This window comes from Tauraco erythrolophus, chromosome 18 (assembly GCF_009769465.1).
Source record: "Tauraco erythrolophus isolate bTauEry1 chromosome 18, bTauEry1.pri, whole genome shotgun sequence".
NCBI classification, from domain to species: domain Eukaryota; kingdom Metazoa; phylum Chordata; class Aves; order Musophagiformes; family Musophagidae; genus Tauraco; species Tauraco erythrolophus.
The window spans coordinates 17,373,184-17,390,097 of NC_141482.1; the positions used below are offsets into that span (position 1 = coordinate 17,373,184).

The 16,914-nt window shown below is 67.4% G+C and overlaps 1 protein-coding gene across 2 annotated transcripts; it reads right to left on the reverse strand.

Moving 5' to 3' along the window:
• Positions 1 to 3,928: 3,928 nt before the first annotated feature.
• On the reverse strand, positions 3,929 to 16,454 carry VSTM2L (V-set and transmembrane domain containing 2 like). Of its 2 annotated transcripts, none has more exons than XM_086623058.1 (4): positions 16,346 to 16,454; positions 7,214 to 7,383; positions 5,966 to 6,016; positions 3,929 to 4,240 (listed from the first exon to the last, which is right to left on the reverse strand). In XM_086623058.1, the coding sequence occupies exons 1-4, from the start codon at positions 16,452 to 16,454 to the stop codon at positions 3,929 to 3,931; spliced, it is 642 nt and encodes a 213-aa protein (XP_086479184.1). The 2 variants fall into 2 exon arrangements, with proteins under 2 accessions (XP_086479184.1, XP_086479183.1); XM_086623057.1 differs by having other exon boundaries at positions 7,214 to 7,404.
• Between the last annotated feature and the right edge of the window lie 460 nt (positions 16,455 to 16,914).

Here is a 16,914-nt window from a genome sequence, read left to right on the forward strand (position 1 = left end):
TGGTCTCCAGAGCACCCGGGGGTTAGTGCAGAATTTTCTGGATTGTTGTAGCGCTTGATAAAACTCATCCATCAGGTGCACAGGCGGCATCCTGCCCGTCTCTGCCTCGCCTTCGGCGCTGGCTGGAGCTCGCAGGTGACGCATCGGCAGCACCGCGATGGTGCTCCTGCCCAAACCATCTGTTCTGGTCTCCTCTGCCCACTGCCTGTCCCTGCCCTCTCTGCAGCCGGTGGAATGGGGCTGCCAGGGGCCTGTCACGGGCTGCGGCTCTTGCCAGGGGGGTACCAGCAAAACACTGACATGGGAAACCCGTGCCATCTTCCTGCAGCTTGGTATCAGCCCCCAAACCAGCCTGGTGGGAAGCAGCAGCTGCAGGCGGAGAAGTGATTTATCTGTGCGGCTCGAATCGGTCACCTCTGGGACGCAGGAGCGGCCCGGCGGTGCGGGACTCGCCGCAGCTGGGACGCGCGAGCAGCCGTCTGGTGTGGGGGCTGAGGGGCCCTCGCCGCTGAGCCGGGCAGCAGCGCCAGCTGCGGGAGAAGCCACACTCGTGAGGGTGCTGATGGGGCGTGGGGGCTGCTGCCACGGTTCACCCCGTGGGCGATGGGCACGCAGCACTGGGACAGCGGGGACCAGGGTCCTTACAACGAGGGCACAGCACTGCTGTGCCCCTCGGGAACAGGGCAGGACCCACCGCTCAGTCCCTCCTGGGACACCCCTGCCCTTCCCCCTGCGTCAAAGGGGCAAACGCGTCTTCCCGTGCAGTGTCTTGGTCTCTGGCTGGGCATTCCCCACCGGGCAGGGCAGAGCACTGCAGGCAGGGACGGCTGGTGCCCGCTGCCCCAGGCCACCCTCCCGCCTGGCACCGAGGGGGTCGTTGCGTTGGTCACTGTGCTGTTCCATGCCCTGGTACCCGGGAACCGTCCGCATCCCCCCAGCCAGGCCGCTGGCACAGCCCACTGTGCCGAGACACCCGCCGAGTCCCTGTGCCGGTTTCTCCCGGTGCTCTCCAGGCTTCTTGGCTCTCCCGGAGGTTTTCCCCGCGGCCGCCGTCCCCAGCCCGCAGTTGGCGGTGCGGTGGGGGTGGCAGGGAGAGGCCGGCCCGTCTCCGTCACGCTGCCGCCTGTCACGGCTCTTCCCAGCTTCGTTATCGCCCCTGCTTTATTACAGGCAGAGTAAATTGCTTTTGTCTGAAGCAGGATAATGGCCAGAGAGTGACTGCGTGGAAATGGCATTTTCATGAGGCTGGTTCCTCCCAGCAGTGACTGGCATGTTAAGCTCAGCCCGTTGGCAAGCGAGCCCAGGGGTTCTGCTGCCATGCCCGCACCCTTCTCCCCTGGCAAACACCCGAGCAGCCCCCAGCCCACCAGGGCCAGGACCAGGACCGAGCTGGGGCAGCACTCTGGGCAGCACCATCGAGCTCCAACCCATCGAGCACCCTCACCATCCCGGAGGACCCTCCGCAAAGCTGGAGGGGCAGCACGGGGGGCACGTGCCAGGCCATCCTGCCACCCTGCTCCAGCCCAGCCCCTGCCCCACGCACAGTGAGACACCGCGTCCAGCCGCCTCCGCTGTGCAAACCCAGCCACAAACATGGGGAGACCGGGGGGCACAGCCCCACGCACAGCCCTGGGGCTGGGCACTGCCAGCTCCTGCACGGAGCGCCCACAGGGTCCTCTCCTCCGACTCCCGCTCCCAAGATTTCCTGTAAACTCAGCAAAATTAATCTCTTCTAATAAAACCTGTTATTTTTAAAGCTCGCCTCTAGGTTTTGCAAATTACTCCACCACACAGCAATTTGTTTCCTCTCCATTTGAGGTGATTTGCAGCCTTTTACCCTCCCCAGAGCAGCTCCGGCTGTTTTCCTCCTCTGTAGAGTGTTTTTTATTGCGCCGGTGGCCGACGTCTCCGGCTCCCTCTCCTCCCTCCCAGCGATACGGTTCCCTGACAAGGAGCATCCGAGCGCGGCACGAGCCCCCGCGGCTCTGCCAGGGAGAGCGACGGCGCGGCGGCTGTTACGGCGTGTGGCAAAGCAGCATTTCCACCCCCAGCCCCCTGCCCTGCACCTGCTTCATGGGTGCCCTGACAAGGGACCCTGGCGTGCGCACCCCTGAGACCGCATCTCTGCAGGCGAAACCCACCGCAGGTGGCGAAGGCAATCATGGCTCTGCCGCACCCCACGGTCGTGCCATGCTGTGCCCTTGCCGTGCCACCAGCAGTGGCTGACACCGGGCCAGTGGCTTTTGCTTTTGTTACCTGAACGCGTGACAAATCGCAAAGCAGCCGGGGGGCTCCAGGCAGCTGGGGCTGAGCTGGGCACTGGCAGCTCCTCTGCCACAGCTGGGGCAGAGCCCAGCCCCAGGGGGCAGCCAGCACCCCTCACCTTGCAGACCCCAACCTCCCACCTGGCCAGAGACAAGGCCTTTGCTCCAGGCACCCAGCAGCACAGAGAGGGGTCGGACCCCCCACAGTCCACCCAGCCTCCCCCACACACCCAGCACCCCATGGCCACGGTACAGAGCAGTCCCCACTCACCTGGGACATGGCCATATCCTGCACCCCCAGGGCAGCATCACCCTCCTCCCAGGCACAGAGCTCCCCAGCTGCAGCTTTTAAATTCTCTGAGCCCTCAGCTGCAGCTGATGATGCCCCTCCTCATCTTCATCTTCATCCTCATCCCCAGCCCATCCCATTCCCATCCCCACCCACCCCAGCCCAGGGGCAGCCCCAGCTGTGACTCTTTTTAGCCAGGATCGTGCCACAGCTGCGTCCCCTCGCCGTGCCGGGGACAGAGACCACAGACCCGCAGAGCCTTCGTTTAAAGAGCTTTATTATCTGCAGCGGGGCTGGTGGTGGCAGGCGTGGCGGCATGGGCGAGCAGTGGCAGGAGAGCAGCGCCTGGCACCTGGATGGGGAGACCCAGGACCCCAGTCTCCCTCCCTGCAGCCCCATCCCCAGCAGCGGTCTTTACCCACGGGGGCACCGGGACTGGCTCTGCCATTTACACCGAACGCAGGGGCCCATGAGCCAGACCCGGCCAGGGGTGGCACGGTGCTGCGGCATGGGAGGAAGGGGAGCTCAGCTGGGAACGGTGGCCACACCAGCACGGGCAGCGGGGACGGAGCGAGGGCAGCCAGGGCTGACGGCCGAACCCCCCGTCCTCTATGAAATGCAAAGGGCCGGGAGGAGCAATGGGTGAAACGGGCCAGCTCTGATGGCACGGCTCCCCGGGCACACACGGACCACGGGCAGGCTGGGCGATGCTGCGGCACAGCCCACAGCACCATGGCTGTGCTGGGGAGTGTGCCAGGAGCACACTGTGCCGTGCCATGCCGTGCCATACCATGCCATCCTTCTCCGCTGAGCTCAGGCCGTGGCGTGCTGGGGCAGCTGTGGGGCGGGCAGGGGCAGGGAGAGGCGATGTCCATGGGCTATAAGATGGATGCTGGAACTTATATACGCACTGCGGGGCTGGAAGAGAGCAACTAAACGGGGCCTCCTACGGGAACGGACGGTTGGTTCTGCAAAGCACAAGGGATGGCAGGGAGGGTCCCACGGGCCGGGGGGGCCTCCGCCGGGCACGCAAAGCTGGGGAACAGCACGGCCCGTGGCACCGCGGGCGGCAGCAAGCAGCGGGGTACCCACCCAAACGGGGCCAGTGGGGATGGGGACCACCACATGTGGGCATACACCTCGGGCATGGTCCCAGCGATGCCCCCCTGGCGCGGACCCACTCCCGCAATGAGCCCTGGCACCACTGCGCCACAGGGCTGGGGGAGAAACCGCAGCGGCAGCGGCCAGTGGGAGGGGGGGGCGGTGGGCAAGACAGGGCGGTGGGGCCAGTCTCTGGCGGGGGGCGCGGGACCCTCTCCAGCTCCGCTGAGTCCGGGGTGGTGGGGGGCTCCAGCGTCCCCCTGGCACCACCCGCCTACAGCACGCAGGACGCGTCCGCCGAGCGCTTCCTCAGCTCCTTCCCAGCTTTGTGGTGGTGGTGGTGGTGATGCGCGTGGGCAGAGCCCGGCACGGCGGGGTCCGGCAGCGGGGCGCCCCGCAGCTGGGTGTCCTGGGGGTGCCCCGCGCCCCCCGCTGCCTCCACCCGCAGGTACGCCTTCACCTTGTGGTGCCGCGCCTTGCCGTCGCTGGAGTCGATCACCCGGCACTCGTACGTCCCCTCGTCCGCCGGCTTCACCCGCGACAGCCGCAGCTTATGGGAGATGTTGCTGCCAACCACCTTCACCACCTGCAGCGGGCAGACGGGGGTCAGGCGGCTCCCGGGACCCCCACAGCCCCCAGACACCCGGGGCAGTGCCACCCCCGACCGCCTGCCGCCACACTGCGCCCCGGCCACGTGCTGGGGCGGCCATGGTGATGGTGGGCGAAGGCGGGCAGGTGGCGTGGGGGGACCCCGGCCCCAGCCCACGGGGTGATGGAGTCCCCCGGCGCGTGCCCGGCCACGGCCACGCCGGGCGCAGAGATCGATGCGGAACCACGCCGGCTAATTAGCTTTTCTACCAAATTGATTCGCTCTCAGTATTTATCACCCAATGAAATTTAAGACTCACTCACCGGCCAGAGCTGCGGCTGCTGCTGGGCTGGGTCAATAAATCAGATTTATCACCCGCCCCGAGGCCCCTGGCTCTGTTCCCTATAATCACACCGGATGGCAAAGGCCATTTTTCTACTTGCCACTGCATTTGTTAGCTGAGGATTTTATGGTGTTTAGAAACGGGGCCGGGAGCCGCAACCAAAGAGCCGCAAACTCCCGGCCCGAAAGGCAAAGGGGACAGCACCGAAACGGGGCAGCGGCGCGGGAACGGGGGCCCGGCACCGGCCGTGGGGGCAGCCAGCGTGTGCACATGTGAGCACACGCGTGCACATGTGAGCACACGCGAGCAGCTGCGTGTGGCCACCCTACACGCTGCGGCCGGTGCCACGTCGTGGCCAGGGCCACCCCAAAGGCGGCTCAGAGCCCACGTGCAGCCACAAGCACTGATCCTGCAGCGCCGGGAGTGGGGGTCCGGGGGGGACAGGACATCGTGGGAAAGGAGCTTCCCAAAAACCCCTTTGTGGCAGAAGAGCGAGGAGCCACTTACCAAATTCATGGCTGGGAAATTTAGAACCAATAAAAGAAAATCCCCATTTGCTGGTGCCACCAGCAGCCGCTGCCCAGCGGGTCACCGAGCCCCGGCCCACGGCTCGGCCATGAGCGCGAGGGATCGTTTCACGCCCGGTGGCAGCGCTCACGGCTTCGCAGGCTCAGGCGGGGGCGGACAGACGGCTGCGGCGGTGCCCGGCCCCAGCGCGGCCCCGTGCCGCTGCTGGCTGGCGAAGCAGCGCCGTGTTTTAAAAGAAGGGGGAAAAATAAACCCCGACCCGTCGTGTTTGCTACCGCGCGGCGAAGGGCGGCAGCGGTTTCCCTCTCCGCGTCCTGGCAAAGCGCCGGCCCCGGGCAGCGCCGGCACCGGCACCTCCAGCACCGGGTGTGTTTTGGCCGATAAAAAACGGCCGAGGGGGGGCCCGACGCGGCGGTTTCTGCGGATGTTTTACACCGTTCCGCGCTGTTTGACGCCGCCGTTTGTTCTCAGTCGCCTCCGTGGCCGCGACGCACGTCGGGTCAGAACCGCTCGTGGTGGTGTCTCACCCGTGTCCGTGTATCTCCCCTACTCTGCAAACACTTAATGATCGAGGGCATTTGCAGTAACAAACCCAAAACGGTTTAAAACTCAACCCACTCCCTGCCGGCTCCATCCGGAGGAGACGGCAGAAGCGTCGCACCCCGAACGCTGTGAAATAAATCCTGGTTACACGTGCACACGCATCGATTACGTCCCAGAGTGCAATTACGTCCCCCCGTGCCGCGGGACCCTGCCCCCAGCCCCACACAACGCTGAGCGCCGCCGTCGCACGGAACGTTCCAGCCGAGCCCTCGACCGCAGCCCCCGCAGGAGCCGTCACGGGAACTCACGCTTATTTTTGTCGCGTCCTTCCCAGGCTCCTCCGGCAGCGATGCCTTCAGCTGTGGGAAGAGCAGGATGGGGAGGGAGACCAGAGAGGGAAGAGAAACCATCAGCTTGGCTGGGAGGAGGCAGGAGACCACCGGACCCCTGCCCACCCCCAGGCTGGCTGCCCCGAGCGAGGAGGAGGGAGAAGGGAAAAGGGAGATGGGAGAGGGGAGAGGGGAGCAGGGAGCAGGGAGCAGGGAGCAGGGGGCTGCTCAGCCCCAGCAAGCCCTGGCACTGGGGCAGGTGGGAGCCGGGAAGGGGTGGGAAGGGCAGCACCGGAGCACTGGGGCGGATGGGGCGCTCGCCCGCGTGTCGCTGCCGCAGTTCAACTTCGGCTCCGTCAGCGGGTGCTCCCTGGGACCGGGGCTGGGGCCAGAGCTCTGCCCACGGCAGCACAGGCACTGTGGCCGCGATCCCTGTCCCCCCGACCCCGGCCCCCCACAGCCGCCACCGCCCCGATTACCACAAACAGCCCCGAATCTGCTAAAGAGCCGGGCAGCACCCCGGGTGCCCCTGGCAGCCACCAGCAGCACCAGGGCCCGGGTGTCCAGGGGGCCGGGGTGCCCGCAGTGCCGCACAGCCCGCTCCCATGCCCGCTCCCTGCTCCGGGCACCACAGCAGCCCTTGCCCTGCCACGCCCCCCCCCCCCCCCCACGGCCCCCATGATCCCAGCAGCTTCCCGGTGCTTCTCACTGCATGGCAACACCAGCAGCAGCTCTGCCAAAGACACTGCAATAAAGGCTCATTAAAATACCTAAAGCTGCCTGCCCATTATTTGCCCCTTATCTCTGTGTGAACAGAAAGAGAGAGAGACAGCTGTTTGCTGGGACCGAAACACTCGGAAATGGGGAAAACAGGGGGGGCGGAGGATGCAGGGATGGATGCGATGGGACGAGCGGGTGACGAGCTGGGAGCAGGGACCAGCACAAAGGCAAAGCCTCTGGGGGACTGGTGCCAGGGCACGGCGGGCAGGACAGCCATGGAGCGTCCTCGGATGTGGTGCCCCCAACACACGGTCCTGCACCAAGGGACCCCTCAGCTCTCTCTGCCCATAGGCATGGAGCGGGGCGAGGCGAGACCCCGCTGTGTGCGGGTCGGGTCAGCGCTGGGTCCCCCGAGCCCCAACAGCGGCTGCAAGCGAACCCCGGGGCCGCGGGGAAGAGCTCGGGCTCCCGGTGCTGCTGCTGGAGGGGGAGGACGAGGGGCGTTACCTGGTTGGAAGCCCACGTCTGTTTGTCCGTCCAGTCCTTGTGGTTGCGGACGTACCACCACTGTATCTCGAGGGAGTAGGAGGGCGAGCCGCTGCCCCGGAAGGAGCACGCCATCTCCACGTCCTCGCCCGCCTGCGCCGTCACGTCGTGGGGGGTCTCGGTGAAGAGGGCTGCAGGAGACAGAGCGAGGGCTGCGGGGACGTGCCACCACGCCGCCGAGGGACGATGCCGCTGGCCACGCACGTGGGGTCACCGGGAGCACCTGGACCCCTCCCCGGTGGAGGGGGCACATCCCCGCCACACAGGTGGACGCCTCCCGTCCCCGGCTGCCCCTCACCCAGCCTGGCCCCCCCAGCCCACAGCGCTTTGCAAAGAGCAGCGGGAGCAAAGGGAAGGAGCAGGAGCCTCTGGGTCCCCCCCGCCGCCCCACGGGACCCCCGGCCCCAGAGCGGGCGTGGGACCCCGCACCCCTGAGACGCAACGACCAAACGCGGCATGACCGCATCTCCGCTTGGATCGGCGCAGAAACGAAAAACAAATCCTTGTTTAATGCGGCCCCCAAACAGTCTCCCACATGCCATATGGTTTGCTTTCCGCGCTCAAAACAAATATTGTTGGGAGATGTAATTAGAATTCTTTTCATCTCCTCTGGAGAGATTATTGTTCCTCCGTAACGGCGGCCCCGGCGCGCAGGTCACCAGCAAACGTTATTGTCACAATCTGCGGTGGCTTCTCCCCAGCGAGGCACGGCATGGCACAGGGACGGGGGGCTGAGCTCCCCCAGTGCCGGCACAGCAGGGCCCAGAGCTGCCAACCTCCTGCACTGCCCCGCCACCATCGTGGGCACGGAGGCAGGCAGAGGCAGGGGCTGCAGGATGCGAGGGCCACCTGCCCTGTCCCCACCACCTGAGGAGCATCACTTTGGGGCTGGCAGCAGCACCGGGATGAACCTGGTCCAGCGTGGGGCCGGCCAGCCCTGCCCATCCCTGCCTGTCCCTGCCCATCCCTGCCTGCCTGCCCGTCCCTGCCCATCCCTGCCTGTCCCTGCCCAGCCCTGCCTGCCTGCCCGTCCCTGCCCATCCCTGCCTGTCCCTGCCCAGCCCTGGATGGTCACAGAGGCCGGATCAGGGTCCTGCCATACCCATGCCAGGCGCCCTGTGCCCTCTCGTCTTTGCCAGCCACCTTGTGCCACCGGCACTGCCGGCTCACAGTCACCATGTAGGTCCCTCCAGTGCCACCAGAGCCCCCCGGGACACGCACCCCATTGGGAGCAGCGCGCAGCTCCCCGGGGCTCCTCGGCGAGCCCTGATCCCCTCTGAAAATGAACGATTATCAGCCCAGACGGAAAAATTAATACCTTTAATATCTTCCCGTCCCTCCGGAGGCACGGAAATCCCATATACTTATCGCTTTCCTTTAATCCATCTTAGCGGGGGGACCGAGGGAAACACCCAGCACGAGGGGTTTAACAAGCCCGGGGCTCCCGGCGGGGTTCCCGGCACGGCTCCTGCATCCCTGCTCACCCGGGAGCCCGGTGCTGGCGGCCGCATGGCTCTGCACCGGAGAGCAGAGGGAATCCCGGCCCGGGGAACCGCTCCGGCAGTTGAAGGTTTTGGGAAGAGCAGGAGGGTCCGGCACTGCCCAGTGCCAGCGGCTCCTCGGCACATGGCAAAGGGCTCATCCGCGCTCCTGCCGCGGCAGTGCCAGGGCCGATACGTCCAGCCATTCCCCAACACTCGCACAGTCATTCCCCAGCCATGGCCCAGGATCGGGCGTTTGCTCCGCAGGATGCCTGACGGAGGAGCCACGGCCGACGCCAGAGGGTCCCAGCAGCCCCCCAGACCCCGCGGTCCTGGCCGGGCGTGCGGAGCAGAGGTGGGGGTGATGGCATGAGGGCTCCAGTTGTGTCCAAATTACTCCAAACGCAATTAAAATCCCCTCCTGCGGATGGGAATTTGGCAAAAGGCTGCCAAATTCTCCTTTCTTTCAGATGGTAATTGGGGAGCGGATTCATCCATTAACCCCGGGGCTCGATGCCCCAAAGAGCATCCAAAGGAGGGCAGGTCCCAGCGGGCACCCACCGGCCCCGCAGTGTCCGGCCTCCCCGGAGGCAGCCCCTGCCCCAGGCGCCCCCTCCCACGGCCTGGGGACCGCAGACCCACTGCAGCCCCCCACATCCCTCCTCTGCCTCTCTGCCCTCCCCTCCATCCCCGCTTCCCAGCCCGGGTCCCTGTGTGGGGAGGGGGCTCCAGGACCCCCTGCCAGGGGATGCCCATGCAGCTCGTGCCCACAGGGCGTTGGGCTGTGCTGCCCCCCAACCAGCAGTCACCCCAGGACACCCCCGCCAAGGGGCAGCCAGGGCACTGCCAGTGCAGTGACCAGCCCTGGGATCGTGGCAGGACAGTCCCGCATGGCACCATGAGAGCAGGACGCAGTGGACACCCAGGAAAGGTGCCAGGGGAGGGGGCTCAGGCCAGGCCGGCTCGCCCCTCAGCTCTGGGGCATTTCCAGTTCCCGAGTACCGATGAGTTCTGGGCGAGCGAGACGGAGCGCGCGGAGCAGCCGGCGCTGGAAGCACATGGGTCGCCTCCTCGCTGCTGTTGGGCCGGGAAGGAGCGTTTGGGCGGTTACAGGGAAAAGCAAAAAAGGCTCCCAGTAACGGTGGGTCACCACGTCCCGGGCAGAGGAGATCCGAGCCCCCCCCGGGCAGCCCCCACCCCACGGCCGGGCACGGACCCCGCTCCCACTGACACTGCCGGCAGGGGCAGGGGACAGCCGAGCTGCCGGAGCCGACCCACACCCCGGCCCCCTGCCCACCCCCAGTCCCCCCATCGCCCAGCGCCGTCCCTCTCCCCGCCACTGACATTGGTGCCGCGTCCTCCCGGCGGCAGGGAGGGGGCCGGTGACGGGCTGGCTGCTCCGCGTGCTTTATGGCCTGCTACCTGTCATAAACTGAGAAAATCAGGATCAATAAATCTTCCAGGAAACAAAAATCAGGGGAAATAAAATGAACTCAATGGGGAAACACAGATAAACGGAATTGAAAACGCCTGCTGGGACAGCTTGGTGCTCTCATAAACCAGAGATATACAGGCTGCCGCGCTCCCTCCCCACGGCGGGCAGGATCCATCGCCGTGGCACCCGCTTGGCATGGGCAGGACAGCTGCCAGCAGCCAGCGGGCAGCAGGGGTGGGAGAGGTCCCCACTCACCTGTGCCAGGGGCAAGGTCAGGTCGTGCATCACCGAGCCTGGCCAGGACCCTGCCCACTGCCTGCCCCTGCTGCCCGCTGCCCGCTGCCCACTGCCCACAGTTCCAGTGGAGCCCTGCGAGGAGCCACGCTGGCTTTCCTGGTGCCCCCATCACGGCCCACGCACGGCACCAACCGCCGGCTGCTGGGATGGCCACGGCTTACACAGCGACGTGGGCACACGGAGAGGTTAACGCTCGCGTAGTCGCACCTCGGAGGGCGACTAAATACGCGTTGGACGTTTGCAAACGCGTGCGACTCACCCCGCCAGTGCTCACGCCTGCTCTGCGAGGTGTGGGCCCCACCGAACCGTTACGGCACCGGGCAATCGGACGCTGCTTTCTCTGCCCATCCGAGCAGGAGCCCCTCACCAGAGCCGCAGCCGGGCCGGAGGGGTGGCAGGGACTGGGTGGGCAGCGGTGGCAGGGGCTGGCTCTGTCCTATGCCAGGCAGCGCAGAGCCGGGGGAGGCTGGGAAGCCCCCAGCCCCGGGGGAGCGGGAGGTCTGTGGGCAGGCGGGTGCAGGATGGTGCTGCCAGAGCAGCCTCTGCCACCCGCCATCCCTTCCTGTGGCTGCTGCTGCTCCGCCGTGGGCTGCCAAGTGTGGCTTATTCTTCCCTTCACAAAGCTCCCAGTCATAATTCATGGTTTATTATGGTTCGGTGAGTCAAGACACTCAGAGGACTAATTGCCGGCTCAGCCTCGCGCTCCCGTCCCCCGCTCCCTCGGCAGCCCCCTCCCCGCGCCCCGGCAGGAGCAGCGTGCCAGGAGACGCGGTGGGAAGGGAACCGGCTCTGGACGTGGCCGCTGCAGCCGTGGGTCCGCACTGGGGCAAGGGGCACTCCAGCCCCGGCCGAAGGCACGTTCCCAGCAGCTCCTGCGGAGCCTGATCCCAAGTGGCGTCAGCAGCCGCATCCCACTGGCAGCCTGGCCCTGCCAGGCCACGTCCGAGCGAGTTGAACCCACCAGCACCTGCATCTGCCAAGGGTACCGGCATGTCGGTGCCCCTGCCCCTCCTGCCCTTCCTGCTGGCGATCCCACACAAACCCTGCCCCGTGTCCCTGGCTGGGTTTGTGTCGCCCCGCGCCTGCACCGCTGCAGGAAAAGCAAACGCGTCTGACAGCAGCCGCAGCCGGCGGCCCCTTCCCCTCCCCAGGCACCGCGTCCCCCCTCGCCGACGCAGCGGGACAGCCTCGGCCACGGAGGCACCCGTGTCCCACCGGCAGCAATGCCAGTGTGTGCACCGGGCAGCAACCCAGGAAGGGATGGACCCTCCTTGGTGCCAAGGGGCCCCTCCACCACCCGGTGCGGTGAGAAGGCACAGGAGGAATCCCCCTGGATGGATCCAGGAGCAGGAGCCCGGGTATTGCTCTGGCTGCGCCGGGCCCGCGCCGTCACCGCAGCAGGGACACGAGGGTCGCCGGCGTCTGCTACGCGGGTCAGGCTAGAGCCGCCCCCTCTTCCCATCTGCCCGTTAACATCTGCCAACGCGTCTCCTCCTGACAAGGCTGCGAGCAGGGCCGCCGACCCCGGGTCACCAAAAACACATCATGGCCACAAACCGCTGCATCAACACAGCGGCGCAGCGGCCGGCGTCACCGGTGAGAGCAGGGCAGGCAGCTCGGACTCCGGCAGCTGTGCCGCGGCAAAGGGCGGGCAGGGACGGGACGAGGGCTGGGGCTGGAGCCCCGGAGGATCCAGCCACAGAACCGCTCACAGAAGCCCCAGCTGTGCTGGCAGGTGCCGGCCCAGTGAGCATCCAGCCGGCACCAAGCCGCTCGCAGCCCGGCCCGGGCACGGCGGGAGCACCGCTCTGCTCCGGCAATCCCGCAATCGCCCTTTCCAAGGATTTCCCACATCAGGCGGGAGCACTGCAAACACCAGCCGGGGATGGGAGGGATCCCACTGGCACGCTGGGGATGGGAGTGCCGTTTCTCTGCCCCTATTTACTGCCAGATCAGCAGCAGAATTAGCTCAAATTTGCAGCATAAATTAAAACCAAAAATAATCCAGCTAATTCGGTGATTGCGGTCAGGCCAGAGCTCACCTGGCCAGGGAGCTGGAAGTAACCTTGAAACCTGCAGGTATTTCTGGCAGTGAACCATCACAGCTGGGCTGTGTCCCCCCCTCCTGCCCCCCCCGGCAGCCTCCCCGCTGCCCACGTTTCACCATCACGGCGGGAGAGACACCAGCGGTGAGAACCCTCCCCAGCCCGGCCCTGGCTACCAGCAGCTTTGCCCAGGCAAGGGGCCTCGCGGCTCGCAGCCGGCTCCCGGCAGTCGTGGTTCTCAGACAATTCCCTCCCAGGGGAACGAGGAGGAGCCGATGTTTGACAGTCTAAGTAGGAAAATCCTAAAACGGCTGTTACGGCTCCCGGCAGGACCGCCGGCAGCACCGTGCAGCCGCCCTTCACTCTGGTGCCGACTCCCGGCAGGCAGGGCATGACTCCCAGCAGGCAGGGTGCCTGGCAGCGGGTAGGAACCAGGATGGGGCAGACAGGAGCTCCGCTCCAGTGGAGATCAGCCCTCCCAGTCTGACATCCAGCACCCAAAACAAGCGATCGGCACCAGCAGCTGCTGCAGAGAGAGCTGCCCACGCCGTGCACGGTGCCAGTGCCTGTCCCACAGAGCCGGCAGCACCCATTGCTCACAGGTACAGCACCCTCCTGCCCAGCTCTGCTCACCCCGCTCACTGGTGAGCTCGTCCTGGACCAGCTCCGTGTAGAGCATGTGGTGCAAGACACCAACACACCTGGCACGGCTGAGCCCAGCTGCCAGCCCCAGTGTCCAGCCACGCGTCCGTCGCAGCCGGAGCCATAGGGAGGGGGCAGCCAGGCGAGAGATAAACCCGCAGCCAGGGAAACGGCCAAGGGGAAGCGGAGCAGGGATAAAGGCAGAGCCACTGGCGGACGGGGCCAGGAAGGGCTGTCCGTCCCGAGGAGCACGAGTCCTTCTTGCACCGTGAACCAAAATCCCAGGGCAGCCTCGACAGAGAGAGCACCCAACCAGGTGCCCGCCTGGGTGCCCGCCCGGTCCCGGCCCCCAGAGTGGCACTCACTGAAGGGGGCAGTGAAGCGGAGCTGCCGGTTCCCCAGCTCCATCCGGGCTCCCGCTCCCTGCCCCGGCACCGCGGCGCTGCCCCCGGCTCCCAGACCGCGTGCAGCCGCACCGGCTGCTGGTTTGATTTGCTGCCTCGCTCACGGGGAACGTTATGATTAAAATTAGCTGTCACTGCCCTAACGTAATAATTCCCAGTGTCTGGCCCATCGTCTGTCAGCTTCTTCAAGGGAAAAGAAAGCACAGACATTTGATGAGGAGAGGTGTCAGAAGTAATTGCGTTGAATGACTGCACGAACAGCAGCAGGAAAAACACATCGGGTGGAGAATTCCCATCAGGAAGCACGAAAAAATCCGGTGGAATGCAAAGTGTTTATGAAAGTAATTGATAGAATAATCATCGGGGTGCGTGAGAGAGGAGAAGGGCAGCGCCCCCGGGAGCGGGGGCACCGCTCCCTGCAGCCTCAGCCCTTACACGGCAGCGCCCCCGGGAGCGGGGGCACCGCTCCCTGCAGCCTCAGCCCTTACACGGCAGCTTTATTGACGCTGAGGCTCGCAAACACGCGAGGAAGGAGCCGGGCTCCTCCTCGGGAATGCGAGCTGCTCGCCAGCGGCTCTCCCTGCCCTGCTCCCGGAGCCGCCAGGCCGGGAAGGTGGCTGGAGCTTCCCAGCCAGCGCCGGTTTGAAAGCCGATGGCACCAGCCCAGCGTGCACAGGCTGTCTGCAACGGGGGGCATGAATAATTGAAGGCGCCAGCCCGAGGAGAGGAGAGGAGGCGAGAGGCAACGCTGTGGGTAGGGGAGGGATGGCAGGAGGGATCCTGCAGCTCGGGTGCTCTCCTGGGGGCAGCAGGGCAGACAGAGCCCATCCCTGCTCCATCCTCACTCCATCCCCGCTCGAGACAGAGCCTCTGCTGTGGAGGCAGGGAAAGGACTTTCTTTGATGGAGACTTCTTCCCTCCCTGAGCAGCCCTGGCTGCCACGCGTGCGGCAGCACACTGCTGACACCGGCAGGGAGGCAGGGTGGGGGAGCCACCCTCACCCCACGCCATGTCCACAGCCATCGCCGCCGCCTACGGAGCAAGCCCTGCTCCCGTTCAATCCCTCGCTGCATCTGCTGCGGACAAGTCAGAGATAACAGCGAATGGGCTCCCGGTCTGTGCCAGGCCCTCGCGGTGCAGCAAAGGCTCCACCAGGCCGCCTGCACCGGGCAGAGACGGCGGTGAGCTCTAGGCGCTGCCTGCTGCGGGCAGGGTCTGGCAGGGCCCACTGGCCATGGCCAAACCCATCCCTTCGGTCCCGGCCCCTCTCCCACTCCATGCCCCCGACCCACCGGGCTCTCACGGTGCGGAGGGAAAGCTGCACCGGCGAGTAATGAAATGATCAATCTCCGATCTGCTAAACAGCAATTTATACAGGTTTTCAGCGCGCACGGCTTTTATCAAATTGGTATTCACCTACGGAACACAAATGGCTTATTATACATGACCCACTTATTCACTGCTTTTCAGGATCGTTAATAAAGGTTTCTGTTGTGATTAAGTGAGTTGCTGCAGAACTGCTCGGAGTAGCGAGCTGTAATGTGGCTCCGAAGTGCACGCGCTCTCCCAGAATATTTCTTCTCCTTCGCTCCCCGCTCCCTCACCGCGACCATTTCACTATTTATTTGCCTATTGCTGAATTTCTGAGGGGAGCGGCAGCGGCTAATGGAGGCTCTTCGCCCACAGCTCCTTCCGGCACGCCGGGCTGCCAGGGCCGGAAACCCACCTGCCTTTACCCCGTCACCGCATTCCCGCGCAGGCAGGTGCCCGCCGGCCCACGCACCGCATCGCCGCAGGACGCTGCACACCGGCCCGGCCCGGCCCGGCCCCGGGGCTTCCCGTGCCTGGAGGCTCCTCGGGGCAGAGAGCAGCTCCCTCCGCCCGCCGGGAGCTCCGGAGCCCTGCGAGGGGGACGGCTGCGATCTGGGCATCGGGCCCCCAGCACCCACCCCGCGGTCACTCCTCGGGCTCACGTGCCAACCCGCCCGTGGCACCCCGCGGGGCGCAGGGGGGGTCTCGGCGCTGCCCTCCGAGGGGGCTCCGTCTCCCGTCCCCTGCCCGGCGCCCCGCGGGCGGGAACTGCCCCCGCGCTGCGACGGACCTTCCCGCAGGGGGTCGCAGAACGGGGTTCGTTCCCCTTTCCCAGACCCCGGCGGGACCCCGGCCGGGCTCGGCGGCACCGCCGGGCCGCCGCGCACCGGGGCCACGGCGGGCGGGGAACGGGAGGCGGGAGCGGAGCCCCGCTGCCCGCGGTGTGTGGCAGCGCACAATGATCGGCGGCGGCGTGCACGGGGGTGCACACTTGCACGGGGGTGTGCAGAGAGACGCAACGTGCAAAGCCCCCCCCGGCTCGGGAGCCCGGCGGCGGAGGCAGAGGCCGCCCCCCGGGCCCCGGGGACGGGAGCGGCAGAGCCCAGCCCCGGCTCGGCCGGGCCGCCCCCCGCTCCCGGCTCCCCGGAGCCGCCGGCGCGACGGACCGCGACGAGGTGCCTCCCGCGGCGGCGGAGCCCAGAGCCGCCGCGGGCATCCGGACCCCCCGCCCCCCGTCCCGCTGCCCGGGTAGGGGCCGCCCCGACCCGCCGCCAGCCCCGCGCGGCCGAGACCGCCAGGGACCGGCACCCGCGGGGGACCGGCAGCGCTGTGGAGCGGCACCGCGGGGGACCGAGCCCCGGGAGCGCCCCGAGCGCAGCCGCCCCCCCCCGCCCGCCCGGGGCAGCCACCGCCGGAGCCCCGGATCCCGCGCCGCCGCCCCGGCACCGCCCGCCGCCCGCCCCGCTGCCCGCGCTCACCGCTGCCCGCCGCCGGGGCGTCCCACGGGGGGTGCCGGGAGGCGGCGCCGAGCTGCAGGTAGAGCCCCAGGTAGTGGAAAATCCCCAGGGCCAGGGCCAGGGCGCCCATCTTGCCGCGGGCGCGTCCGTCCCGGGGGCGGCGGCGCCGCCGGGCCGAGCCCTGTCCCCGGGGCTGCGCCGCGGTCCCGGCGCCGCCGCGCTGCGGAGCTCTTCCCTCGCGCGGAGGGCGCCGCGCGCCGAGGCGGTGCCGCGGCTCGCCCGGAGCCTCCCCCGCCCGGCGGAGGGATCCCGGCCCCGCGCGCGCCCCAAAGTTTTTCCCACGGTTCGTTCTTGAACTGCGCGGGGCGGGGCCGCGAGACACCCCCCCCCCCCCCCCCCCCCCCCCCGCCCCGCGCGGGGCCCCGCCAGGAACGGGCTCCGCACCGGGACCCCGGCCCGCCCCGCGCCCGGCGGCGGCTTCAGCACCCGGGACAGCGCCCGCCCCGCCCCGCCCGGGCCCCGCGGGGAGCGGTACCGGGGGGGGCGGTACCGGGGGGGCGGTGCGGGGGGGGCGGTACCGGGGGGGCGGT